Source organism: Cervus elaphus, chromosome 19, assembly GCF_910594005.1.
Source record: "Cervus elaphus chromosome 19, mCerEla1.1, whole genome shotgun sequence".
NCBI classification, from domain to species: Eukaryota; Metazoa; Chordata; class Mammalia; order Artiodactyla; family Cervidae; genus Cervus; species Cervus elaphus.
In genome coordinates, this window is record NC_057833.1 from 12,069,661 (window position 1) to 12,094,324 (window position 24,664).

Sequence of the window (24,664 nt, forward strand, 5' to 3'; positions counted from 1 at the left end):
GGGGGCTGCCGGAGGGAAATGGGAACCGATGCTTCCCTGCCGGAGCGCGCTTGTTCAGTGTTAAGATCTTTGACAATTCTTCCTGCGGAGAGTTCAGATCTGATAGCGACGCAGCGCTTGAAGTCTCACTATTTATACTTCGCAAAGGCGGCCCCTTGTTCTGAGTAAATTACCTCCCCTCGCAACTCGGAGGGAGCCCCTTCCCGGGAAGCTCCCGCGCCACTACCTGGGGGTGGGGGAGTGGGGGTTGGGAGGTGGTGGGGGTGATAGGGAGAGAGGGAGAAGGGGGAGAGAGAGAGAGAAAGAAAGAGAGATTGAGATTGATTAAGGCTGGAGTCCAGGATGGCTGGAGCTGGAGTATGAGGACAGAGAAGGGGGACCGGAGGGAGTAGGAAGAAGAGGCAGTCCCAGGCCGTCCGGCTTTTCGGATACCTCGGCCGCCTGCGCTCTTGGCCATTAATTCAGGATTGACAAGAATCCCTAATTAATTTAATTAGGCGTGGATTTTTGCGTCGGTGTCACGACTTACTTAAACACTGGGGAGCTGGACTTATTCCGCCGGGGCGTGGCCAAGAGGAAACTGACAAGTGCGCGGCTCCAGGAGTCAGTAGGGTATCCCGACCTGGCAGACGACCCTGCGTCCTCGCCAGGCGTCAGGGTGCAGCGCAACTGCTCGGCTCCCGATTGCTGTTCGGCAGCCTGCCCTGCCTCAGAACCCCGGAACCCTACTTCCGTATCCTGATCCTGTGCCCCCGTCGTACATGCCTGCTCTCCCCAACGCCGACCCGAAACCCTGTAGCCTGGCATCCTGGCTTCACAACCCTGCGGAGTCAGGGTCCTTTACTATTTCTCAGGCCCGCGCAGCTCCTTTTTAGGGGCTTCCCGGCCCGCGGCCAGAGCTGAGCCTGGGTCTCCACCAAGCTCCCCGCCCCAGAGAGTTTGTGAGTCACCCCATTATTCGCGTCCTGCAGACCATGCCGACTCTGCCGACAAACCTCGCTCCACTGGCTGGTTGGTTTAACACATTTTCCGAGCAGCTGTTCCCTGACAGGTTCCATTTTAAAGTGTTTCTTTAGCGCTTGATCAAGGACAGTTTGACTTCGTTCCCTCTTTGAGGTCTCAGGACCCTCACCCTTCTCCCTTACTCTTTGCACTGGGACTCCTCCCACAATGAACTAAAGAAACTCTTCTTTAGAATCCCAAAAGCATTCTAATTAATTTCCTAATTTTGAAAAGATCATGATGATGATTCTTCGAGTTTGAAAAAAAATCGATGTTAAGTTTGTGCCCCACCTAATTTCATTTATCGTGGACTATTTTTAAAAAATGTTCGCTGGCAAAAAAGTACCCCTCCTCTCCACTTAACGCTACGATTTAAAATTATATCCCCGGACTGTTTTCATGGACGCTGTTATATGGATGGACACATCTATATTCTTGCGTCATATATGCGTATCGTGCAGGACAAAGCTTGTTGTGAGAAGTGTGGCCATGTATATATACCCCTCACATAAGACTGTTTACATGTGAAAAAAAGAATACTTACATATTGAAAGTTATATTTACCTGCATGTGTAAACACACCTTTTCAAGTGTGGCTTTGGAAACATTTTTGAATAGTCTGAATATTAAATACAGTCTTTCTGATGTTAAAGGTAACTTGTCCGTTTTCTTGGATCTTATAGTCTTGTAAAAATAAAAGCAATTATAGAACTTTGATTCTGATATCTTCCAACCATTGGTTAAGGCATCAACACAAAGTTAACAGATAATTTGAGAAGTTCGGTCAAAGCAACATAAAGCATTCGTAAAAAGAGAACACAATTATACCTTAATATGTTACTATTTCTAGAATATATGTAACTGTGTCACTATTTTTCACTACTTTTACACTTTTCAGATTAAAATATTCACAGTTGGTGAACTTGAGGAAGATGGAAATCTTTTTAGAATTGTTACTTTGCCTTTTTTCTCTTGAATTCTAAAGTTTTTTTTTCTTAAAATATTTCATTTATTGCTAGTTTTAGGAGAAATAATTAAGAACTTTAAGTTTCCAGTAGCAGTAGCTTTTAGGTATCAATAAATTACAGGAGTGCTTTCTTTTATTACACTACGAAAGAGATTCAAATACTCACACTTTCTAAAGTTATATGAATTTAGAAATATGATTTTGCAGTTAGTCTTGGGTTACCATTTGTGACCACTTTACTTCTGATATTATTAGAGGGGACTAACCATAAAATTTTAATCCTTTAGGAAAATCCACTTTTAAGGTTATTTAGCAGAATGACAAGTCATGGGGTCAACTAAATGGATGTGGTGCTCAAATAGCTCTCAAACTGAGATGTTAAATGTGTATTCACAAACAGCTCTAAAACAGCCATGATTAAAAGTCTGGTAAGGGATCAGGAGGCTTACCAACTACTTTTTTGCCCTTTCAAGCACATGACTTTCAAGTCTGAAACTCAAATTCCACCTACTGAGCTTGAGGGAAAGATGAACACTTTAAAGTTAATCAGGGAAGACTTGGATACAATAGTTGAATAATTCACACCAAATAGATTTTCCATAGATTTTTCTGGACTGTTGCTCTTAGTATATTTACCAATAGTGGTGTTCATATGAGATGGAGCTACGAATGAGAGATCTGCGGTGTCTAACTATGGACTCCTACTGCCCTAAGGGAAATTTAGTTAAAAAAAAAACCAAAAACAACCAACCAAAGTTTTGAAATCATATACTAATAAATGCTCACCAAGTTATAACGATGTTGTTTCTTTAAATAGCAAATATTTTCTCAAGACAGTTCAAAATGCAGTTTCGGTAAAAACAAACAACAATTGAGAGTAAAGTTCAGTGACCACCTGCAGACAGATGAACAGCTTCCAATAAAATTCAGGGCCCCAAAGGTTCATTTCTTTACCCTCCATTCCAGCTCTTGAATTATTTAAAATAAACATGCACTGTTGTAGTTAAGCTTTAAAATGGTCCCTCAAAACAGGTTAGTTAAGGTACAGTCATTCATGAAAAATAGAGTTGTGGAGATGATTTTCTCCAACTCAAATGTCTGTGCAAAACTGTAGCTTGGGTACACAGCAGCTGTTGGTTCTCTCGGTTCACTCAGACCAAGGCCAATAGTTTACCTCCTTATCGACGCTTCTTCACATTAAATAAGGAAAAAATGATGTTCATGCAAAAACAGATAAAGTCGTGTAAGTTACAGAAAATGCTGACTTGCTTTCATTTGTATGGGTTTAAATCACAAAACCCCCTACACATTTAATTTATTTTCCAGAAGAAACCTCCTGCCCCTGCCTCTGGCAGTTTTCTCCCATTCCTCAACCAGCCAGTTACTTTAATGAGAGAAAAAAATTTGTCCCCAGTCTGTGCCTTCACCTTTAGCGCAGAAGAAACACCGACTTTTAATGCAGTTTTTCAAATAAATCATTACAATTTAATCACAAACGACTCTGACGCTATACAGACACACTCCCTTGATTTATTATTGTTGGGCCAGTTTCCTCCTCTCCCAGCATGAGATAATCGATTTTGCTACGTGTGGGTGTCTTAAACATAACTTCCTATGATGCGGATTTGTTTACTGATTATCTGTGGCGATAACGACGATCACTAAGGCAATAAAACTTTTCAGTCCCCACCTTAATTGCTTTTTGGTAACAAGAAAATCAAATAATCAAGCACGCAAAACCAACACCAAACAAAAAATTGGCGGCGTGACAATCTACTCCTTCGGCTCTCCTAACGCCTGGCAGCTTCCATCGATGCACTCGAAAATTCGGCTGACGCTGCCTGGTGGTGGAACCAGGAAGGCGGTGAGCTTAAACTGAAGCAAGTTCGGTGAACGCCGGCGGCGCCCAGATTTGAAGAAACATTTCTAGGTCTGCGGCGCTTGCAAGTCTACTGGAGGTATAAGCCCGAAGGCCGGAATCCAGGTGATGCCCGCGTCCGGGACCTGAGAGGCAGCGCCCGCAGCTGAGGGGTTCCGAGGCCCTACTCTGGCGTGAGGCGGCGCGGGCCTGGCGCTGCCTGAGTGCTGGAGGCGGCGGCGGCGGCGGGAGGGGGTGGGGGTAGGGGGTTGGCGGTCCGGCGGCGCGCTGGGTGGCGCAGTGCGCATGCTCTGGGCACCTGGCGGCTTCTGACCTTTTGAGGGCCAAGCTGGGGCCTTAGGGTGGTGGCGGTTATGGGGCTGTACGCGCTCGCAGGCCTCAGGCTAGGCCTTGAGTCTAGAGGTGGTGAGGGAGAGTTAGCCGGCTCTTTTACCCTTTCCCTCTTCAAAACCTGTCTCCCGCCCCCACCGCCAGTCCCTGATCTTTGATGGCTGCCTCTGGGTTTCTCTTGTAAGATGTGACTGGAGTTTGGTTACTAGATGTAGGTAGGGTGGAGCGAGAAGGAGGCTGCAGTCTGGGGTCCTCTGTCCCGTCCACTCTGTTACGTCTGCTTTACATTCGCCTGCTCTTCCAGCTCACCCCCTCTCACCCGAATCCGCACCTCCACCCCTACCCCATCTCCCATCCGTCCTGGCTCACACATGCTGGGAAGAGAGGTGGTGCGGGGTGACACAGACTTCCTTCCTTAACAAATGCATAAATTTGTTATATTTATTCGCCTTTCACACTCATCTCTTTCCTTGATTTCAGGTCTTGTGGTCATAGACCAAGAGCACATGGCTATCTATGGTCTATGAGAGGTTATGCACTAGTATACATTTGCCTGCTCTTGTTTTTTTAGGTCAACCTTAATTTTTCTTTCAGAGGTTATATATCTTTAAATGCACAGTGGAGGCCATTTCCCCCTCCAGAATTAGCGGTAACTTACTTGTGTTTCAACTGACTAGGTACTAGGTAGTTAAATAAAAGTGTTTCGTGTTGTCACAAAAAAAGTTTTCCAGTTGTCATCTTTGGACTTAGCCTTAAAAGCTCTAAGTGAAGGAGATATGCAGTTTTCAGGTTTAAGGATTATAGCAGATATGACAGGTGCAACCTCCTGGGGAAACTGGGTATCCTTTGAGAGCCCCTTTAGCTCTAGAGTCTATAAATATTCACTTTCTTTGCAGACAAAGGAGATTTCCTGCTAAGTGGTAGCACTTTATTACTGTATGTTCTTCAGTAAGAGGGCTAAAAATGTTTGAAACTGAAATAAAGGCAGCTGGCACCTACCAGCTTGTCTAGTCTTACTAATTGGCCTTACCAGCTTGACTAAGCAAACAGTTGTATTATGAGTTGGAAAACTTCTCTAATAAGATTGTTATATTAGATGTATTGGTGTATTTTCCACTTTTATTTTCAAACCATTGGGAAGAAATTCCTATGACTGATAATGCTTTAATGAAAAAAAAAAAGATGCTAGTCTGCACATTTTTAGTTGTGCTGGGAGGAATGTTTTAACAATTCTGTACCTCTTGAGTTTTGCTTTATTTTGCTCATTAAGCTAGAATTTTACCTTAGTTCTTTTATTGCCTTGGGTGATTCTGTACTTGTTTGTGGATTTCTTCCTATGCTAAATTATGTTAACCCCATTTTTGCTTTACACCTTTGAGGTGGATTTCCCATTGAAATGACTGTTCCTCCCCCTTGCCCTTATTTGGTCATGTGTCCAAGATCAAAAAGATTATAGTTTGATAAACTAATGAATGAGTAGTGGTGAAATAATTATAAAATGTCACGTCCTTTAGGAATATTTGTTCTAACTGCCTGCTTTCTGAAAAAGATACCTGCTTACTTTACCTTATTGATTACCAGACAAAGGGACTACTTGTATATGCCTTTAAGCTCTCTTTTGAATGACGCATTTTGGCTTCTACATCTTCAGTCAGTCATCTAAACTTTACAATACAATGTTTCTGTAAATTGATGTCCTACTGTAGTCATTATTGTCATGGCTTCAATTCTGTAATGAGAGTTGGTTGGATATGGTTTGTGACCATGAAACTGCAACCAGGAAGTAATAGAGACAAGTGAGAACAGAAAACTGAGAGCCTTCTCTCCCTATTTGCCTTTTCTGCTTACAGATGGATTGAAAAATTGTTAGGTTCTGGGACTCCTAAAAATCTATGCTCAATTTATCTTTGCTGTTACTGGAAAGAGCTATTAATGCATCTTGCCATGTGTTATACTTACCAATGGAGTTAAATAAAAACAGTTCTTTACTGGAAATGTGTGATATAATGTAAATCAACCACTATGACTTGAATGAGCAAATTACATGCTAGTGACATTATAGAAATCCAGTGGTAAGTATATATCTAGGGTAGTGAGTAGGAATTCAGTACTGTCATTGATGAGAAGACAGTTTTTGGCCCTACCTTTGATTTGTTCTTAGTGTTCAGTTCCTTTTCTAAATAAGTATTTGAGTTTATTTATAATAAAGAAATGTAATGTCTTTTTGTTTATCTTATTGAGATTAATTATACTTCGGTGTAATTTTTTTGAAATGTAAATGCATCACCAGAAAAAGTATTTATAAATTTATGACAGTGATTTTTTAATCATTTTTTCTTTTGGTTACTCTAAGGAAGGATTGTATATCTTCCATTAACTTTTCTGAGTTAAATGTAATTATCCTTCTAATATGGATAAATTACATTATTTGAGGTTAAAGAATAGAAAAAAATCTATACCCACCTCTCAGTCTCTTTTTTTGGTCATCAGCAAGATACATAATTAGATGTATGTCCTTTTCTTTTTTTCCTACTTCTTTATGCCTTATGTAGGTACTTAAGCTGGACAAAAATGTAGAATAGAAATGACTGTAGGTACCTTAGAGTAGTAGGTCTCATACTTTTTAGATTTAAGAACCCTTTACCTGCTTAAAAATTATAGAGAACCCCACAGACTTTTATCTACATGGGCTATATCTAGGAATACTGCCTTTCTACTAGTTAAAAAAAATTTGAAGTATTTATTTAATTAGTCCACATAAAAATAACAGTAATAAATCCATTGCTTGGTAACATAAATAACACATTTGATGTGAAAGGTAGCTATGTTTTCCAAAACAAAAGTGAAAAAAATGGCATTATTTTTCCTTTTTGCAAATCTCTACTGTCTGGCTTAATAGAAGACAACTGGATTCTTGTATCTGCTTTCACATTCAGTCTATTGTGATGACTTTTTGAATGAAGTATATGAAGAAAATCCAGATATCACACAGATACGCTGTTGGAAAAAATAGTATTTTAATAGCCTTTTCAGATAATTACTTCCTTAATAGTGTGCCTTAACTTGACAGGTAGTAGTTTCTTAAGCATTTGTTGCAATGTGGTATTTGAAACTATGTCAATGACCTTTTCATGCTGTTACATTAAAATCTATTGGTTTGTCTCCTACCGTGAATGGATATTTTACTCATAACATGAGTCTGTGACATCGTACATTGGCTTATTGGAAAATACTGGTTCAGTGAGTTATGTGTAGCTTCTAAATATAGACAAACTTTTCATTATATAACTTAAAAATTCCAATTTGTTAATATCACCATTGACCTCATCAAAGAAATCATTAAGTGCTGAGAAGCTGTCAGTCTCATGGTGACAAATACAAGTTATCCATCATTTTGATTTTTGCTTGAGAGCTCAAATTTTTTTGTGTATTATATTTTATTTTTAATCTATTTTTTAATTGGAGGCAATTGCTTTACAGTGTTGTGTTGGTTTCTGCCATACAACAATGCATTATCAATCATAATTGCATATGTCGCCTCCCTTGCCTACCCTATTCCACCCTTCTAGGTCATCACCGAGTACCAGACTGGGCTCCCTGTGTATATAGGAACTTCCACGAGCTGTTTTACACATGATAGTGTGTGAGTGTCAGCACCACTTTCTCAGTGGGTCTCATCCTTTCCTTCCTCGGCTGTGTCCACAAGTTTGTTCTCTACATCTGCCTCTCCATTCCTTCCCTACAAATAGGTTCATCAGTAACATTTTTCTAGATTCCATATATATTCCTTAACTGAGAGCTCAGATTTTATCATTGGCAGCAAATTGTCAGTTTCCTTAAAGGACAGACTCCTTTAATTCATTCTTGAGAAAACGTCAAATGCCCAAGTCTGAATAATCAGAGTCAGTTCTTTTAAATAGTGTTTCACAATAAAAGCAGCTAGTTCAACTTGTTATTCAGCTGCACAAACGTTTCCTCAAGATAACCCGTTGTTCTTCAGTTTCTGTGTTTCCTATTTCATCACACAGAATATCAAGATGTGTTCTCAAGGGTTGAAATTTATAGAATTAATGATGATTTTACTGCTTTATCAAGGACATACCTAAGTGAAACTGCCTTTCTTTAAAAACAAAATAAAACAAAACTGTATATTGCAGTGAAGAATTCAATGACTGTTAGTACAATTTGGTCCCATTACCTTGATTCCTGTTGAAGCACCAGCAATTTTGCCTACCACTGCTGCTACATCATCAGCATAAAAGTCAACACAGTAAAAAAGGTAAATCAAGTTTTAGTGTTGTAATAAAATTAGTTTTGGCTGGTTGGATCCCTTCAGGTCTTAGGAATACCCCAGGGTCTATAGAACCCATTGGGAACTACTATTAAACTAGAATGTAAACTCCTTGAAGGCAAGGATTTTTCTCTCTTGTTCATTGATGTATTCCTTATACCTTGGCATGCTATCACTCTGGGACTTTTTAACCTATCTCAAGCGTTAGATCACTTGCTTTCTGAATCTGGGTCATCTTTATTTACTGTCTTTTTCTGTTGGAGCACATCCTTCAGTACCTTCCTAAAAAAGGATGAGCTTGAGGTATAATTGGAGCCCTTGCATATCTGAAAATGTCTTTATTCTGATCTCATATTAGATCTATCATTCAGCTGAATATACATTCTAGTTTGAAAATGATTTTCACTTAGAATTCTGAAGGCAAGTGTCCATTGTTTGCTGTGTTGCTGCTGAGAAGCCTTGTGCCTTTTACCATTTTTTACCTTTAGAAGTTTCTAAGTTCTTCTTTGCATTCCTTGTTTCTGAAGTTTTATGAGGTATGTCAGGTATAGATCTTTTCAAATTCATTGTCCCAGGGATTTAGAGCAATTCATGTCTTTCAATTCTGTAAATTTTTAAAATTATTCTTTGGATAGTTTTCTTTTTCTGTTTTCTATGCTCTGTTTCTTTCTGGAATATATATCAATTGGATATTGGACTTCCTGGATTGATCCTCTTTTACCTCCTATTTTTTTATCTTTTTCTTTCTACTTTTCATGAGCCCTTTGATAGTATCCTCTGACCCTATTGTGTTACTTACAACTTATTGTTTGCTAAAATTTCAAGATTTCTCTCCTATTCTATGGCTGTTCCTCCTATGCTTGTTTGGTGGATCATTTTCTAATATATTCTGAGGATAGTGGTTTTCTTTTGAAGTTTTCTTGCATGTTCCTGGCTTACAATGAGTTGCTTGTTTTTCTGCTTGGCTTCTATCTCTTATGATGAAGAGTTTCATCACGTGATTTGTTTTCTTTTGTTGTATAATTACTAAAAAGTTACCAGAAGAAGTGTTTGTAGAAAAAAGTTTACTGTGGGGAATTTCAGTGGTTAAGACTCCATACTCTTAATGCTGAGGTCCCAGGTTCGGTGCCTGGTGAGGGAACTAAGATCCCACAAGCCGTGTGGCACGGCCAAAGCAAAAAGAAGTATTAAAAAAAAAAGTTTGCTGTGTTTAAGATTTGGGCTTGTTAACTGGTGGACTTGGTTTTAATGTAGCTTCTTCCAGGTACTGTTTAGTTTTTGGAGAAAAGAATACTCTGAATTCTTGGAGCCAAGTACACACAGGGTGACAGTATTCACTGTTAGAATGTAGACTTTCACTTAATCCCTGTAACTTTTAGTTGAGCATTTCTCTGCCCTCTTTTTCCTGTAACCCTGGACCTGGTGCTTCACTGTTTCATCATTTTTCTAAAGTAAACCACCTCTCCTTCTGGGAATGGGGAATAACAGTCCCTATCAGGTTGGATGGCATAGGGGACCTGAGCAATTACTTCTTTTACAGAATTTCAACCAATACCTTTGTTTTTTTAGTTCTGCGCCTCATCGTGCCTGCTGTGGTATCTGGTGTCTCAAATTCCTGATCCTTTCTGATTTTTGCTACGTGAATTGGCTTTTCTTCAATTGGAAATCTCTGCAGTTGCTTGATGTTCAGCATTCTCAGTTCTAAATCCTGCATCTGTTTTTCATTTGCTAAAAATTTGTTGACATATTTGTCTACTGTTCCTGTAGTTCTCTCCTCTGGTCTTCCTTATCCTCTTTATACTTCTTTATCCTTTATTCTAATGTTAGTATTTTTAAACCAGGTGATAAATAAAAACCCATCTTAATTTGGTTATTTGCGAGTAGAGAAAATTCTTAACTGTTTAAAGGTTGAAACAAGTAAGGAAGAAAAAGGAAATTAGAATGCTTAGGTCATCAATATTATCAATTATACAAATTCCTTAATGAAAATAGACATACATACATATATACATATACAGAGATATGTGGTTATATATGATATATAACTAAGTCACTAAGTCGTGGCTGACTCTTTGTGACCCCATAAACTACTGCATGCCAGGCTTCCCTGACTTCACTGTCTCTTGGAGTTTGCTCAGACTCATGTCCATTGAGTCAATGATGCCAGCCAACTGTCTCGTCCTCTGTTACCTCCTTCTCCTCTTACCCTCAGTCTTTCCCAGCATCAGGGGCTTTTCCAATGAGTGGGCTCTTTGTATCAAATTGCCAAAATATTGGAGTTTCAGCTTCAGCATCATTCTTTCCAATGAATATTCAGGGTTGATTTCCTTTAGGATGGACTGGTTTGATCTCCTTGCAGTCCAAGGGACTCTCAAGAATCTTCTGCAGCACCATGTTTCGAAAACATTGATTCTTTGGCACTGGCACTTAGGCTTCTTTATGGTTCGGCTCTCATGTCTGTACATGACTATGGGAAAAACCATAGCTTTCACTGTATGGACCTTTGTTGGCAAAGTGATGTCTCTGCTTTGTAATAAACTGTCTAGGATTGTCATAGCTTTTCTTCCAAGGAGCAAGCGTCTTTTAATTTCATGGGTACAGTCACTGTCCGCAGTGATTTTGGAGCCCAAGAAAAAACCTGTCACTGTTTGCATTTTTTCCCTGTTTGCCATGAAGTGATGGGACTGGATGCCATGATCTTTGTTTTTTGAATGTTGAGCTTTAAGCCAGCTTTTTTCACTCCCCTCTTTTACCCTCATCAAGTGGGTCTTTAGTTTTTTATATACACACATTTAAATATATATGTATGTACATATATACTGTATGTATATGTAAGATTTCATAATTGTAGTATTTTGAGAGCTGGAGAGGATCATGGGGATCTTACATGAAGTGCAGTTTTATTTTCAGTGAGGAAGCTGGCTTAGATATGCTAGTGATTTACCGAGCTTTTCAAAACCAAGTTTTTCCAGTGTTTAGTCGAACTGTGTAATGTTAGAAATGTGAACAACTTTGAGGTTCAGAACTATATTTAAAGTCTAATTCTGGCTCCAGGTAAATAGCTTTAAATTTTGAATTGTGACTTTCACAATTCAAATTTTTGAACAGTGACTTTCAACTAAAATTGCATTAGAGTCAAGGAAGGGATGGCTCACTTGGTTCTGAAAACAAAGCTGTAATTTAATGTATTGCTTTTTTTAGAGTAATGATATTTAACTTAAGTAAATATTAAAATGAAGTGTGAGATTTTTGTTTATCTGATTCATTGATTATTTATCCTACCTATTAGGAAAGATGGATCTTGCTTTTATTTGGCATCCAAAGATAGCTACTATTTTAGTAAAAAAAATAAGATTCCATATGAGAATCTAACTTTAAAGTAAGACAAGTAGGCTTCTTATAAGTTATTGTCTAAATATAAAAACCTTGTATTCTATATGTTTTTTCTTTTGTATAGTAAATATGCAAATATACCATAGCCATATAGAATATAGTTAAAAAAGAGAAAAAAATACCCAATTTCCTTACTTAAATCTTTATCAGTTGTCTTCATTTTTGCTCTCACTCATATGCATATATTTTCTTACATTGTAGTCTCTGCACATGCAGTTTTAATTTTATTTGTTTATTGTGTTTACTTTTGGCTGTGCTGGATCTTTGTTTCCGCAGGAGCTTTTCCCTGCTTGCAGTACATGGTCTTCTTGTTGCGGTGACTTCTCTTGTTCCGGAGCACAGACTCCAGCCTGCTCAGGCTGTATGGGCTCAGCAGCTGTGGCTCCCGGGCTCTAGAGCACAGACTCAGGAGTTGTGGGGCACGGGCTTAGTTGCTCCGGGGCATGTGGGATCTTCTTGGGTCAGGGGTCAAACCCATATCTCTTGCATTGGTAGATGGATTCATTACCATTCAGGCACCAAGCAAGCCCTCTGTACATACAGTTTTAGATAATGCTACCATTGTAGCATTATGATGAATATCTTCATGAATATATCTTTTAAGGAAAACTTTGCAGATATATGCCTAGAAATAAGATTGCTTTGTCAAAAAAGCCTCAACATTTTTAAGACTCTTTATTTAAATTGCATAATTGCTTTCTGGAAGGATTTTATCACCACTCTTATAGGTACTAGCAATGTGAACAGTTAGACTTCATTTTTGGTATTTTAGTTAACAATACTTCATCAACTTTGGTACATTAGTTAACATTTCCTTTCTCATATTTTATGAGTTACATGATAATGGTGTATTGTTTCAGTTTGTACTTTGTTGATGATTAATGAGGTCTTATCCATTTAAAATTTTAGAATTTTCAGTTAGAAATGTTTAACTCTAAAAGATAGTAAAATACCTTTTATCTTTAGGGAATGTGAGAATATAAGATTAGATAGTTGATCCCTAAACCAAGTATCATATAATTAATGATAAATGTAACTTGAACTATAAGAAAATTGTTATAATGAACCGTCCTCAGGGTTGACACTTTCGGGAGACATTTTAAAAAATTTAGGATGAGTTTACTTTATTCATAAATTGTGAAAACAGTAAACTGATAGTGCTAGAAGACTGTACTAGAGCTGTTTCTCATGTCTTGTTAAGATTGGTACATTTAAAATTTTACTTTACTAAGACATTTAAAATTTTTACAGATACAAAAAAATGATTAAATTTCATCCATTGTTCCATTATGTTAGAAATAATTTTCTTTGAATTTAAACCTGTAGAAATGGGACGCCGGTCATCAGATACTGAAGAAGAAAGCAGAAGCAAGAGAAAAAAGAAACACCGTAGACGATCTTCTTCCAGTAGTTCTTCAGATAGTAGAACGTACAGCCGAAAGAAAGGTGGAAGGAGATCAAGGTCAAAGTCAAGATCTTGGTCCAGAGATCTTCAGCCTCGCTCACATTCTTATGATAGAAGGTGATTTTCATAATTTTTACTTATGTAGTAGCAAGAGTGACATTCTTTAGAGTTCATATGGTTTTTGTACTTTGAAGTGTTATGGGTAAAGCATTTTTCTTTTTGTAGTTACATATTTATGAGGTTTAAGTCTCAACCCAAAGATTTTGCTATGTTTTCCTCCAGACCTAGCCCACGGGTGTTTATCCTTTGTCTGTTCTTTGTAGATAAGCCTATAAACCGGTATAGTTCTCATAACATAGTATCTGGTAACATTTTGAAGGCAAGTAATATTTAATTATGTTCTTTTTCAGACGCAGACATCGATCAAGCAGTAGCTCTTCTTATGGCTCTAGAAGAAAACGAAGTCGAAGTCGTTCAAGGGGTCGAGGGAAGTCATACAGAGTTCAGAGGTCTAGGTCAAAAAGCAGAACAAGAAGGTATGCCATATCAACTATATACTGCTTTGTAACAAAATTTAGTGACTTGAAGCAATAATCATTTATTTTTTCCACCATTTTACAGTTTTGACTCAGCTTACCTGGCAGTTCTGTTCGTTTCACCTAGGGTCTCGCATGTGGTTGTAGTTTTCTGATAGCTTGATTGAAACTGGATGGTGCAGCGTGGCTTCATTCATGTATCTGGCATTTGGTGTTGGCTGTTGGCTGTTGGCTCAGCAGTGGGGGGTCGGGTGGGGGATGGGTGCCTTGGTTTCCCTTCTGGCTTTTCATCCTTTGATAGGAATGGCTGGGCTTTTTCACATGATAGAGGAAGTATTTCAAGAACGTAAGAACAGAAGCTGCAAAATCTCTTAAGGTTTAGCCTTAGAAATAACACAGTGTATTTTGGAGTGATGGTGTCCCTGCTGAATTCATGTTGAAGTTTCAACCCCCAGTGTAACTGTGTTTGGAGATAGGGTCTTTATGGAGGTAATTAAAGTTAAGGTCATAAAGGTGGGTGGGGCGCTAATCCAACAGGGCTGGTGGCCTTATTAGGAGAGAGAGAGAGAGATCTTTCTCTCTCTTTGAGCATACACTCAGAGGAAAGGCCACGTGAGACACTGAAAAACTGGCCATCTACAAACCAGGAGGGGAGCCCTTATCAGGAACCAGATCAGCTGGCATTTTGATTTTTGACTTTACGGCCTTTGTGAGATACATTTCTGTTGTTTAAGCTTCTGGTGTATGGTATTTTGTTATAGCAGCCTGGGCAGACTAGTTAGAACCTGATGTCATTCCACTTGCATTTTCTGGCTGTGCTCCAGAGCCAGTAATACACAGTGTAGTCTATCTGGAAAGAGTTGTATGTTTTGGGTAATGCTGGAAGATATGGTTGAATAGGATGGGGACCATGGTAAGGGGGGACCACCGTTTTTGAGAAGAAGAGTGTTAGGACAAAAACAGTACTTTTAAGAAAAACAGTTTCTTTTGCATAGTTTTTCATCCTGTTAGGCTCTAGTGGCGGTATGTTAATTAGCAGCGTGATTTTGTTATCTAGGCATAAAATTCTATAAATCTCTCTGAATCTGAAGTTGGATAATAACAGTCGAGTCCAAATGTTTAGCTTTTCTGGCCTTGTATTATTTGGCCCCAGCCTCCTCTCCTTTGTACACACTCAACATGAAAGGAAGCCACTTTGTGTTACTTGCCTTTTGTTCTCCATCCATGCCTCTGAGTTGCTCGGTTTGTTTATTTGAGCATGCTCTTTCTTCCAGTTTCTTATATTGTCTCCACTTAAAGAAGTTTTCCTACCCTTTAGTGTTCAGTGCTGTTTAATCTCTAATTCTCTTCCTTAAATCATTTCTTTTTTTTTTTTTTTTTTTTAATTTTTTATTAGTTGGAGGCTAATTGCTTCACAACATTTCAGTGGGTTTTGTCATACATTGATATGAATCAGCCATAGATTTACACTTATTCCCCATCCCGATCCCCCCTCCCATCTCCCTCTCCACCCGATTCCTCTGGGTCTTCCCAGTCTTAAATCATTTCTTAATTTTTACCTTTTCACTCCCAAGTCACATTTAATCCATCCTTTCTCATCCACCATCACATTTGACTGCTGATTTGGTTGTAAAAGTTGCATTATGAATATCATGTTGTTATTCTTGTATATCATAAATTCTTGCAGGGGAATCTCTTGGTACCAAACATTGCTTTTAGAAACTGATTATCAGAAAACAACTTCAACTGAAATTTCCTATCAGGGAGAACAGAAATAATAATCCATGCTTCTGTATGGTCTTTTTTAGTTCATAGAGCATTTTCACATACACCTTATAAGTTAAACACAGTTTGATTTGGAAAACACAAGCCACTCGATTACAAGCATCAGGCTTTTAACTTGGGGAATTAAAGGCTTATTTAACTTTTGGAAGGGCTCAGGGAATTAGGGAAGCTATTACTGATTCTTTTAGCCTGAAGTATGGAAGCTGCTTATTTTCTTAGAAGTCCCTGGAAATTTTAAGAACTCTAGCTTTGTAGCACCAAAGTGTGTAGTTCTCAAGAAACTACTTACCTGGAGGCTGCTTCTCAAGTATTTACCTGCAGCTGCATCCAGATGGGAATCTGGAGAGGTTAATTTATTCTATTTTACAGTGCAAGGAAGGTCTGAAAAGAAATGGCAGTAATGTCTAGTCAGCAACAAGCTCTCCAGCACACCTTCATTTTACTACTTGGTTTGAGTTTTGTAACCCTGTCAGGCTCTCATGCAGGTTTATACCTTCATTTTGTATATGAGGAAACAAGTTCAGAGGTTTATTCAAAATAGCAGTTTCTCAGTCTCTTATATCTCTTGTAACGACACTTACTTCGGCATATAACTACAATAACTAAATAGTCTGGAGATGTTGAAAAGCACTATGTTTTGAGAAAATACTTCTATCCATGTTTGATACGTGACATAATTTTGGAAAATGTATTTTAGGACTTTGTTCTTCAAAAGGTTTAAACCGAATGAGTTTCTAGGTTAATCTTAATTTAACAAGAAAATTAGGCAACTCATTCCTTGAACAGTTTAGTTAATTAAGGCTTTAATTTAAATAAAGAAGATGTAAGTACATTTGTTCCTCAGTACCTTTAGGAGATTGATTCCAGGACCTGCTGCCGATTCCAAAGTCTGAAGATGCTCTGGTCCCATAGTTGGCCTTCCTGCTCCACAGTTCTGCATCTACATATCCGGCCAGCTGCAGTTTATGTAGTACTATAGTATTTACTGAAAAAAGATCTACAGTTCAAAAAAATCCTCACAGTTCAAACCCACGTTGTTTAAGGCTCAACTGTAGTGAGTTTTTCAAAGAAAAAGTATAGTACTATGTGATTCTAAATTTTAAGATATGTTGTTAATGATCTCTGTGCTTTTTAATAAAAGAGTGATATCAGTCATGGGAAGTCAAATACTTTCACAAAAGTTTGTTGTTACGTGTCTAAAAAGTAATTGGAAGATGAAGCATGTTTTGAGGGATGGCAGGAAGAGAGAAGTCAAATATTTAAAGTTTGCTGCAAGTTTCCATGGATTATGTTATAGAGTAATTTGATGATTTTGCTTTTTAGTGCAATTTTTATGTTCTTGAATTACTCAAGTTGTGACATGTATCATATCACTTCCTTTTAAAGCAGTGAGAAACCTACTGTTATTCACAGTATATTTACTTATTTCCTCAATTTTAGAATACACAGAATGTAGTTACATAACTGCTTATATGTACACTATAAAAAACAAACTTATCTCAGAGTAGAATTGCTGAATTTTTTTGAGGTGCCTGTATCAATTTACATTCCCACCAACAGTGCGCAAGGGCTCCCTTTTCTCCACATCCTTGGCAACATGTTATTTGTTTTCTTTTTGATAAAAGCCATTCTGACAGGTGTGAGGGGCTATCTCATAGTGGTTTTGATTTGCATTTTCCTCATGATTAGTGATGTTGAACATCTTTTCACGTGTCTATTGGTCATCTGTATGTCTTTGAAAAAATGTCTATTCAGATCCTCTGCCCATTTTGTAGTCTAGTTGTTTGTTTTTTTGATGTTTAGTTGTATGAGTTCATTGTATATTTTGGATATTAACCAGTTATCAGATATATCATTTGCAAATATCTTCTGCAATTCAGCAGGCTGCCTTTTTGTTTTGTTGATAGTTTCCTTTCCTTTGTTGTGTGAAAGTTTTTTAGTTTTATGTAGCCCTACTTGTTTATTTTTGCTTTTGTTTCCTTTGCTTAAAGAGACTTGTCCAAAAAATATTGCTAGGACTAATGTCAAAAAAGCATACTGCTTCTTCTTCTAGAAGTCTTATGGTTTCAAATCTTACATTTAAATCTTTAATCCATTTTGAGTGTATGTTTGTGTATGATATGAAAAAATAGTCCAGTTTGATTATTTTGCATGTAATTGTCCAGTTTTTCTAGCACCACTTATTGAAGAGGTTGTCTTTTCCTTAGTGTGTGTTCTTATCTTCCTTGTTGTAAATTAATTGACCATGTAAGTATGGTTTCATTTCTGAGCTATCTATTTTCCATTATTCTATGTATCTGTTTTTATGCCAAAACTATATTGTTTTGATGATTATAGCTTTGCAATATAGAGTGAAATCTGGAAGCACAATTCCTCCAACTTTTTCTTTTTTCTCAAGATTGTTTGGCTATTGAGGGTTTTTTGTGTTTCCGTAACAAATTTTTTAGATTGTTCTACTCCTGTGAAAATAGCATTGGAATTTTGATAGAAATTGCATTGAATCTGTATATTATTTTGGGTAGTATGGACTATGTTAATTTTATACCCTGCTACCTTACTCAATTCTTTTATTGTCTGAATTAGTTTTAGCATTGATTCTCTAGGGTTTGTTACGTACAATGTCATATTGTCTGCAAATAGATATAGTTTTGCTTCCTTTCCAATTTTTATTTCGTTTGCTTTCTCTCATCTAACTACATTGGCTTTTACTTCCAGTAAAATATTGAATACCAGAGGAGATGATACACATCCTTATCTTTTTCCTGATTTTAGTGTAAATGCACCTGTGCCCAGTCGCTAAGTCATGTCAGACTTTTTGTGACCTCAGTGGCTGTAGTCTGCCAGGTTCCTCTCTACTTGGGATTCTCCAGGCAAGAATACTGGTGTGGGTTGCCATCTCCATCTCCAGAATGCTCCTAGTGTTTCCAGCGTCTTAATAGGGAAACAGTAGGAGCATTCTGGAGCTGGAGATGGCAACCCACGCCAGTATTCTTGCCTGGAGAATCCCATGGGGGTTTATTTATATGATAACAGGAATATATATATATATATGATAATATATATAATATTATGTTAAGAGAGGATCTGTAACTTTGTTTTTATTTTTTCCAGGAATGGGTATTGAATTTTATTGAAGGCTTTTTCATCATCAGTGAATAGAATCAATTTTTTTTTCCCCCCTTAGATCTTAAGGAACTGATCTTGCTTTTCTGGATTAAATCTTAGTTGTTCCTGGTGTAGTATTTTCTTAATATGTTCACTAATTTTTAAGGTGAGTACTTTTACAATTATAGTCATATGTGATGTTGGTCTTTTTTTTTTTTTGTACTGTGTTTCTCAGTTATTACTTATCATTATTCTTGCTTCATAAAAAGAATTGGAAAGGTTTTCTGGTATTCAGAGTTGTAGATTTGTGAAACCATCTGGGCCTGGTGCTTTTTTATTTTTTGATAACTTTATTTCTTCAACAGAAATTGGTCATTTTAAACTTTGTATTTCTTATAGGCTTAATTTTGGTAAACTATATTTTTCTGGTGTATTAACTATTTCACCTGTATTTTGAAATTTATTTGTCTAGAAATCTGCAAAGTAGTTTCTTATGATTTAAGCTTTTTTCCTTCTGTTTCAATGCTTATTTTCCTCTTGTCACTTATTATTTTTTTTAATTTATGCTTTCTCCTTTATTTCACTAAGTTAGTTAGTTGACTGTCTATTTTGTTAATTAAAAAGCAAACGTTTTAACTGATTATTTAGATCTTTTCCTCCATTTCCTATCCTGTTAATTCCTGCTTTTATTCTTATTTTCTGCTTTGTGCTTTCTTTGGTTTAGTTTTTTATTCCTTTTCAAGTCTTTGAACTGCTAATTATTTATATTTGTGCCTCATTTCTAGTGATAAAAGTGTTTTAAGTGTTTAAATGTTAAATGAATTTTCTTTTAGTCAGTGCTTCAAATATATCTCATAGATTCCTTCCAGAATGTTTTTATGAAAAATTTCAAGCATTGAGCAAAATTGAATTTTACAGTGAAGACCCATATATCTACCACCTTGATTGCCATTTTTTTTACTTTACAACTTTTTCATTTATCTATTTCTCTCTCTCTCCATTAATTTATCCTGATTTTTTTTATGTATTACCAGTTGCAGACATTAGTAGGCTTTCCCCTTAAATCTTTAGCATGCTTATTAGTAAGTAGAGTTTAGTATTTCTTTATAAATTTTTCCTTTTGAAAACAAAAACAAATTTCTCTTTGAGGCAAAATTTATATACATTGAAATGCACAAGTTCTAAGCATATACTTGCTAAATTCTGATGCATGCATTACCTGTCAAGATACATTACTGTTACCCAGAAAATTCCCTCATTTGTTGTTCAGTCACTGAGTCGTGTCCAGCTCTTTGTGACTTTATGGACTGCAGCATGACAGGCTTCCCTGTCCTTTACCATCTCCTGGAGCTTGCTCAAACTCTAATCCATTGAGTCGGTGATGCCATCCAACCATCTCATCCTCTGTCATCCCCTTCTCCTCCTGTCTTCCATCTTTCCCAGCATCAGAGTCTTTTCTAATGTGTGGGCTCTTCGCATCAGGTGGCCAAAGTACTGGAGTTTCAACTTCAGCATCAGTCCTTCCAATGAATATTCAGGGTTGATTTCCCTTAGGATTGACTAGTTTGATCTCCTTGCAGTCCATGAGACTCTCAAGAGTCCTCTCCAGTACCATAGTTTGAAAGCATCAGGTCTTTTGGTGCTAAGCCTTCCCTCCTAGTTGTTGCCAATTAATTCCTGTTTGCATTCTGCTTAGAGGTAACCACTGTTTTCACTTTTTTCTGCTATAGATTAGTTTTTATGAGTGTTAAAAATTTCTATTCAGCATACTTCTGAGATTCAGTCATGTTGTTGTGTATATCAGTAGTTCAGTTCAGTTCAGTCGCACAGTCGTGTCCGACTCTTTGTGACCCCATGAACCACAGCACGCCAGGCCTCCCTGTTCCATCACCAACTCCCAGAGTCCATCCAAACCCATGCTCAAACTCTAATCCATTGAGTCGGTGATGCCATCCAACCATCTCATCCTCTGTCATCCCCTTCTCCTCCTGTCTTCCATCTTTCCCAGCATCAGAGTCTTTTCAAATGAGTCAGCTCTTCGCATCAGGTGGCCAAAGTATTGGAGTTTCAGCTTCAGCATCAGTCCTACCAATGAACTCCCAGGACTGATTTCCCTCAGGATGGGCTGGTTGGATCTCCTTGCAGTCCAAGGGACTCTCAGAAGTCTTCTCCAACACCACAGTTCAAAACCATCAATTCTTGAGCACTCAACTTTCTTAATAGTCCAACTCTCACATCCATACATGACCACTGGAAAAACCATAGCCTTCACTAGATGGACCTTTGTTGGCAAAGTAATGTCTCTGCTTTTTAACATGCTGTCTAGGTTGGTCATAACTTTCCTTCCAAGGAGTAAGTGTCTTTTAATTTCATGGCTGCAATCACCATCTGCAGTGATTATGGAGCCCAGAAAAATAAAGTCAGCCACTGTTTCCACTGTTTCGCCATCTATTTGCCATGAAGTGATGGGACCGGATGCCATGATCTTAGTTTTCTGAATGTTGAGCTTTAAGCCAACTTTTTCACTCTTCTCTTTCACTTTCATCAAGAGGCTCTTTAGTTCTTCTTCACTTTCTGCCATAAGGGTGGTGTCATCTGCGTATCTGAGGTTAATGATATTTCTCCCGGCAATCTTGATTCCAGTTCGTGCTTCCTCCAGCCCAGCGTTTCTCATGATGTACTCTGCATATAAGTTATATAGCAGGGTGACAATATACAGCCTTGACGTACTCCTTTTCCTATTTGGAACCAGTCTGTTGTTCCAGGTCCTATTCTAACTGTTGCTTCCTGACCTGCATACAGGTTTCTCAAAAGGCAGGTCAGGTGTTATTGTTGAATGTGAAAGTGAAAGTTGCTCAGTCAGTGTCCGACTTTTTGCAACCTTATGGACTATACAGTCCACGGAATTCTCGAGGTCAGAATACTGGAGTGGGCAGCCTTTCTTTTCTCAGGGGACCTTCCCAACCCAGGGATCGAATCTAGGTCTCCCACATTGCAGGCGGAGTCTTTACAAGCTGAGCCACATGGGAAGCCCAAGAATACTGGATTGGGCAGCCTATTCCTTCTCCAGCAGATCTTCCTGACCCAGGAATCGAACTGGGGTCTCCTCATTGCAGGCAGATTCTTTACCAAGTGAGCTATCAGGAAAGATTTTATTGTTGAATAGTATTCTATTATATGCATTTATCACATTTTTCTAGATTTTTATGTAGATGTAATGATATAATAGAGATATTTTGCAAGTGGCTTCGTACAGTAAGCCTAATGCTTTGATTTATGTATCACTATTTTGTTCTTGTTTATTGCTAAGTAGTGATCATACCACTGTTTATCTATTTTCTTGTTATGATCTCCTAGACTATTTATGGATTGGGGTATTATGAATAAAGCTACGATAAACATTTCTTTAACACATCTTTTTTGTGAAATTCATTTCTCATAAGTGAAAATATAGTTGTTCAACTTCTGAGTCATAGTATAGGTACCTGTTTTAGTTTTATAAAAAATTTAGTTTTTCCAAATGATTTTCCATGGCTGTATCATTTTATATTCCCACCAAAAATGTATATGGGTTCCAGTTACTTACCAGCTCACCCATACTTGGTGTGTTAGTCTTATTAATTTCAGCCAAAGCTGTCAACTTGTAGTGCTGTTTCATGGTTTTAAATTGTATTTGTAGTTTTAGCTTTTTTGTTTGTACCTATGGTACATGTTTTTTTATTGTGGTAAAAAACACATAAATGATAACTTTAAGTGTATTTTCAGGGCACATTTTAGTATTGTTAAGTATATGCACATTGTTGTACAAAGGATCTGTAGAACTCTTTCTCGTCTTTGTGACTGCGACCTTTGGAACAACAGCTCCCAGTTTCCCCCTCCCCCCTTCTCCTGGCAGTTACCCTTCTGCTTTGTTTCTATGAATTTGATTGTATCAGACAAGTCATATAAATGGAATTATGCACTCTTTACCTTTTTTTAATTTCCTTTTTTCACTTAGCATAATGTCTGAAATCTCATCTATGTTATGACACAGGACAGAATTTCCATCTTTTTCAAGGCTGAATAATATTCTATTCTATGTGTATACCACATTTTCTTTATCTGTCATCTTTTGATGGACATTTAGATTGTTTCCACATCTTGGATACAGTGAATAATGCTGCAGTGAAGATGAGTGTGCAAATATTTCTTCAGTATCCTGCTTTCAGTTCCTTTTGGTTATATAATCTGAAGTGGGATTGCTGGGTTCCTATGATAGTTTGGTTTTTAATTTTTTAAAACAGTATGGGAACCTCCATACTGTTTTCGTTAGTTGCTTGCACCAGTTTGCATCTAACCAATAACACACAAGGATTCCAATTTCTTTACATCCTTGCCAACACTTAAATTTTTTATTTTTTTGATAGTGTCCATCCTAACAAGTTTAACAGGGTATCATTGTTTTTGATTTGCATTTTGCTGATGATTTAGTAATGTTGAGAATCTTTTTATATGCCTATTGGCCATTCATACCTCTTCTTTGGAGAAATGTTTGAGTCTTTTGACCAATTTTTAATCTGGTTGCTTGTTTTTTGTTTGTTTGTTTATGAGCTGTAGAGATTTTTAAAAAAATGTCTGTATATTAACCCCTTATCTGAGCTATGGTTTGCAAATGTTTTCTACTATTTGATAGATTGTCTTTTCACTGTGCTGTTTCCTGTACAGACGTTTTAAGGTTTGATGTAGTCCCGTTTGTCTTAATTTTTTTTTTAACTTGTGCTTTTGATGTCATATGTAAGCAGTATTTGACCATTTCAATGTCACGGTGCTTTTCCCCTTTCTTCTAGAAGGTTTTTAGTTGCAGACATTAAGCTTAGCTCTTAATCTGTTTGAGTTAATATTTATATATGGTGTAAGAAAGGATTCTACTTTCATTCTTTTTTTTTTTTTAATATTTATTTATTTTATTTATTTATTTGGCTGTTCCCAGCCTTAGCTGCAGCATGTGGGATCAAGTTCCCTGACCAGGGATTGAACCCTGGCCCCCTGCATTGGGAGCACAGAGTCTTAGCCTCTAGACCACCAGGGAAGTCCCTACCTTCATTCTTTTGCATGTGAATATCCAGTTTTCCCAACATTTATTGAAAAGGTTGTCATTTCTTCATCGGGTAGTCTTGTTACCATTGTTGAAGATCATTTTACCATATACTCAAGAGTTTATTTTTGGGCTTTCTGTTCTGTTGGTCTATATGTCTGTCTGTTTGCATATATTGTACTTTGGTTACTGTAGCTTTACAATATATATTGAAATCAGGAAGTATGAGGCCTCTAGTCTTGTTCCTTTTCAAAACTGTTTTGGCTACTGCAGTCTTTTGAGATTCCATATTAATTTTAGAATTTTTTTTTTCTGCTTCTGAAAAAATTGCCATTTGGGTTTTGATAGGAATTGTTTCGAATCCATAGCTAGCTTTGGTAGTATGGACTCCTGTGACAGTTTAACAATATTAAATCTTTGTAAGCCATGAATATGGGATGTCTAACCCTTTATTTGTCACATTTAATTTCTTTCAGCAGTGTCTTGCAATTTAGAGTGTATAAGACTTTTGCTTCCTTGGTATATTTATAAATTTTTTTTTAATGGTATTGTACATGGAATTTTTTTTTTTATCATTTCCTTTCCAGGTTGTTAGTATGTTGAAATGCAAATTATTTTTGATTGTTAATTCTGAATTCATTAGTTCTAATTTTTTTGGGGGGGTATGTGTGTGTGTGTGTGTATAATCTTAAGATTTCTGCACATAAGATCATGTCATCTGTAAACAGGTATCTTTCCAGTTGGGATGCTATTTGTTTATTTAGTTTTTTCATGTCTAGTTGCTCTGGCTGAGAATTCCAGTACTGTGTTGAGTGAAGAGTGTGGGGATACTTGTCTTGCTCCTGAACTCAGAGGAAAAACTTTCAGTTTTTCACTGTTGAATATGATGTTAGCCCT

The 24,664-nt window shown here is 37.4% G+C and overlaps 1 protein-coding gene across 4 annotated transcripts in view; it reads left to right on the forward strand.

Moving 5' to 3' along the window:
- The first annotated feature begins 3,796 nt into the window (after nt 1–3,796).
- Nucleotides 3,797–24,664, forward strand: part of RSRC1 (arginine and serine rich coiled-coil 1) — a 403,298-nt gene continuing 382,430 nt past the window's right edge. For all 4 annotated transcript variants that reach the window (XM_043875500.1, XM_043875501.1, XM_043875502.1 and 1 more), the window contains exons 1-3: nt 3,797–3,953; nt 13,189–13,384; nt 13,678–13,803. In XM_043875500.1, coding sequence (XP_043731435.1) covers nt 13,191–13,384; nt 13,678–13,803 — 320 coding nt within the window. In that variant the 5' untranslated portion in view covers nt 3,797–3,953; nt 13,189–13,190. The remainder of the gene's footprint in view (nt 3,954–13,188; nt 13,385–13,677; nt 13,804–24,664) is intronic.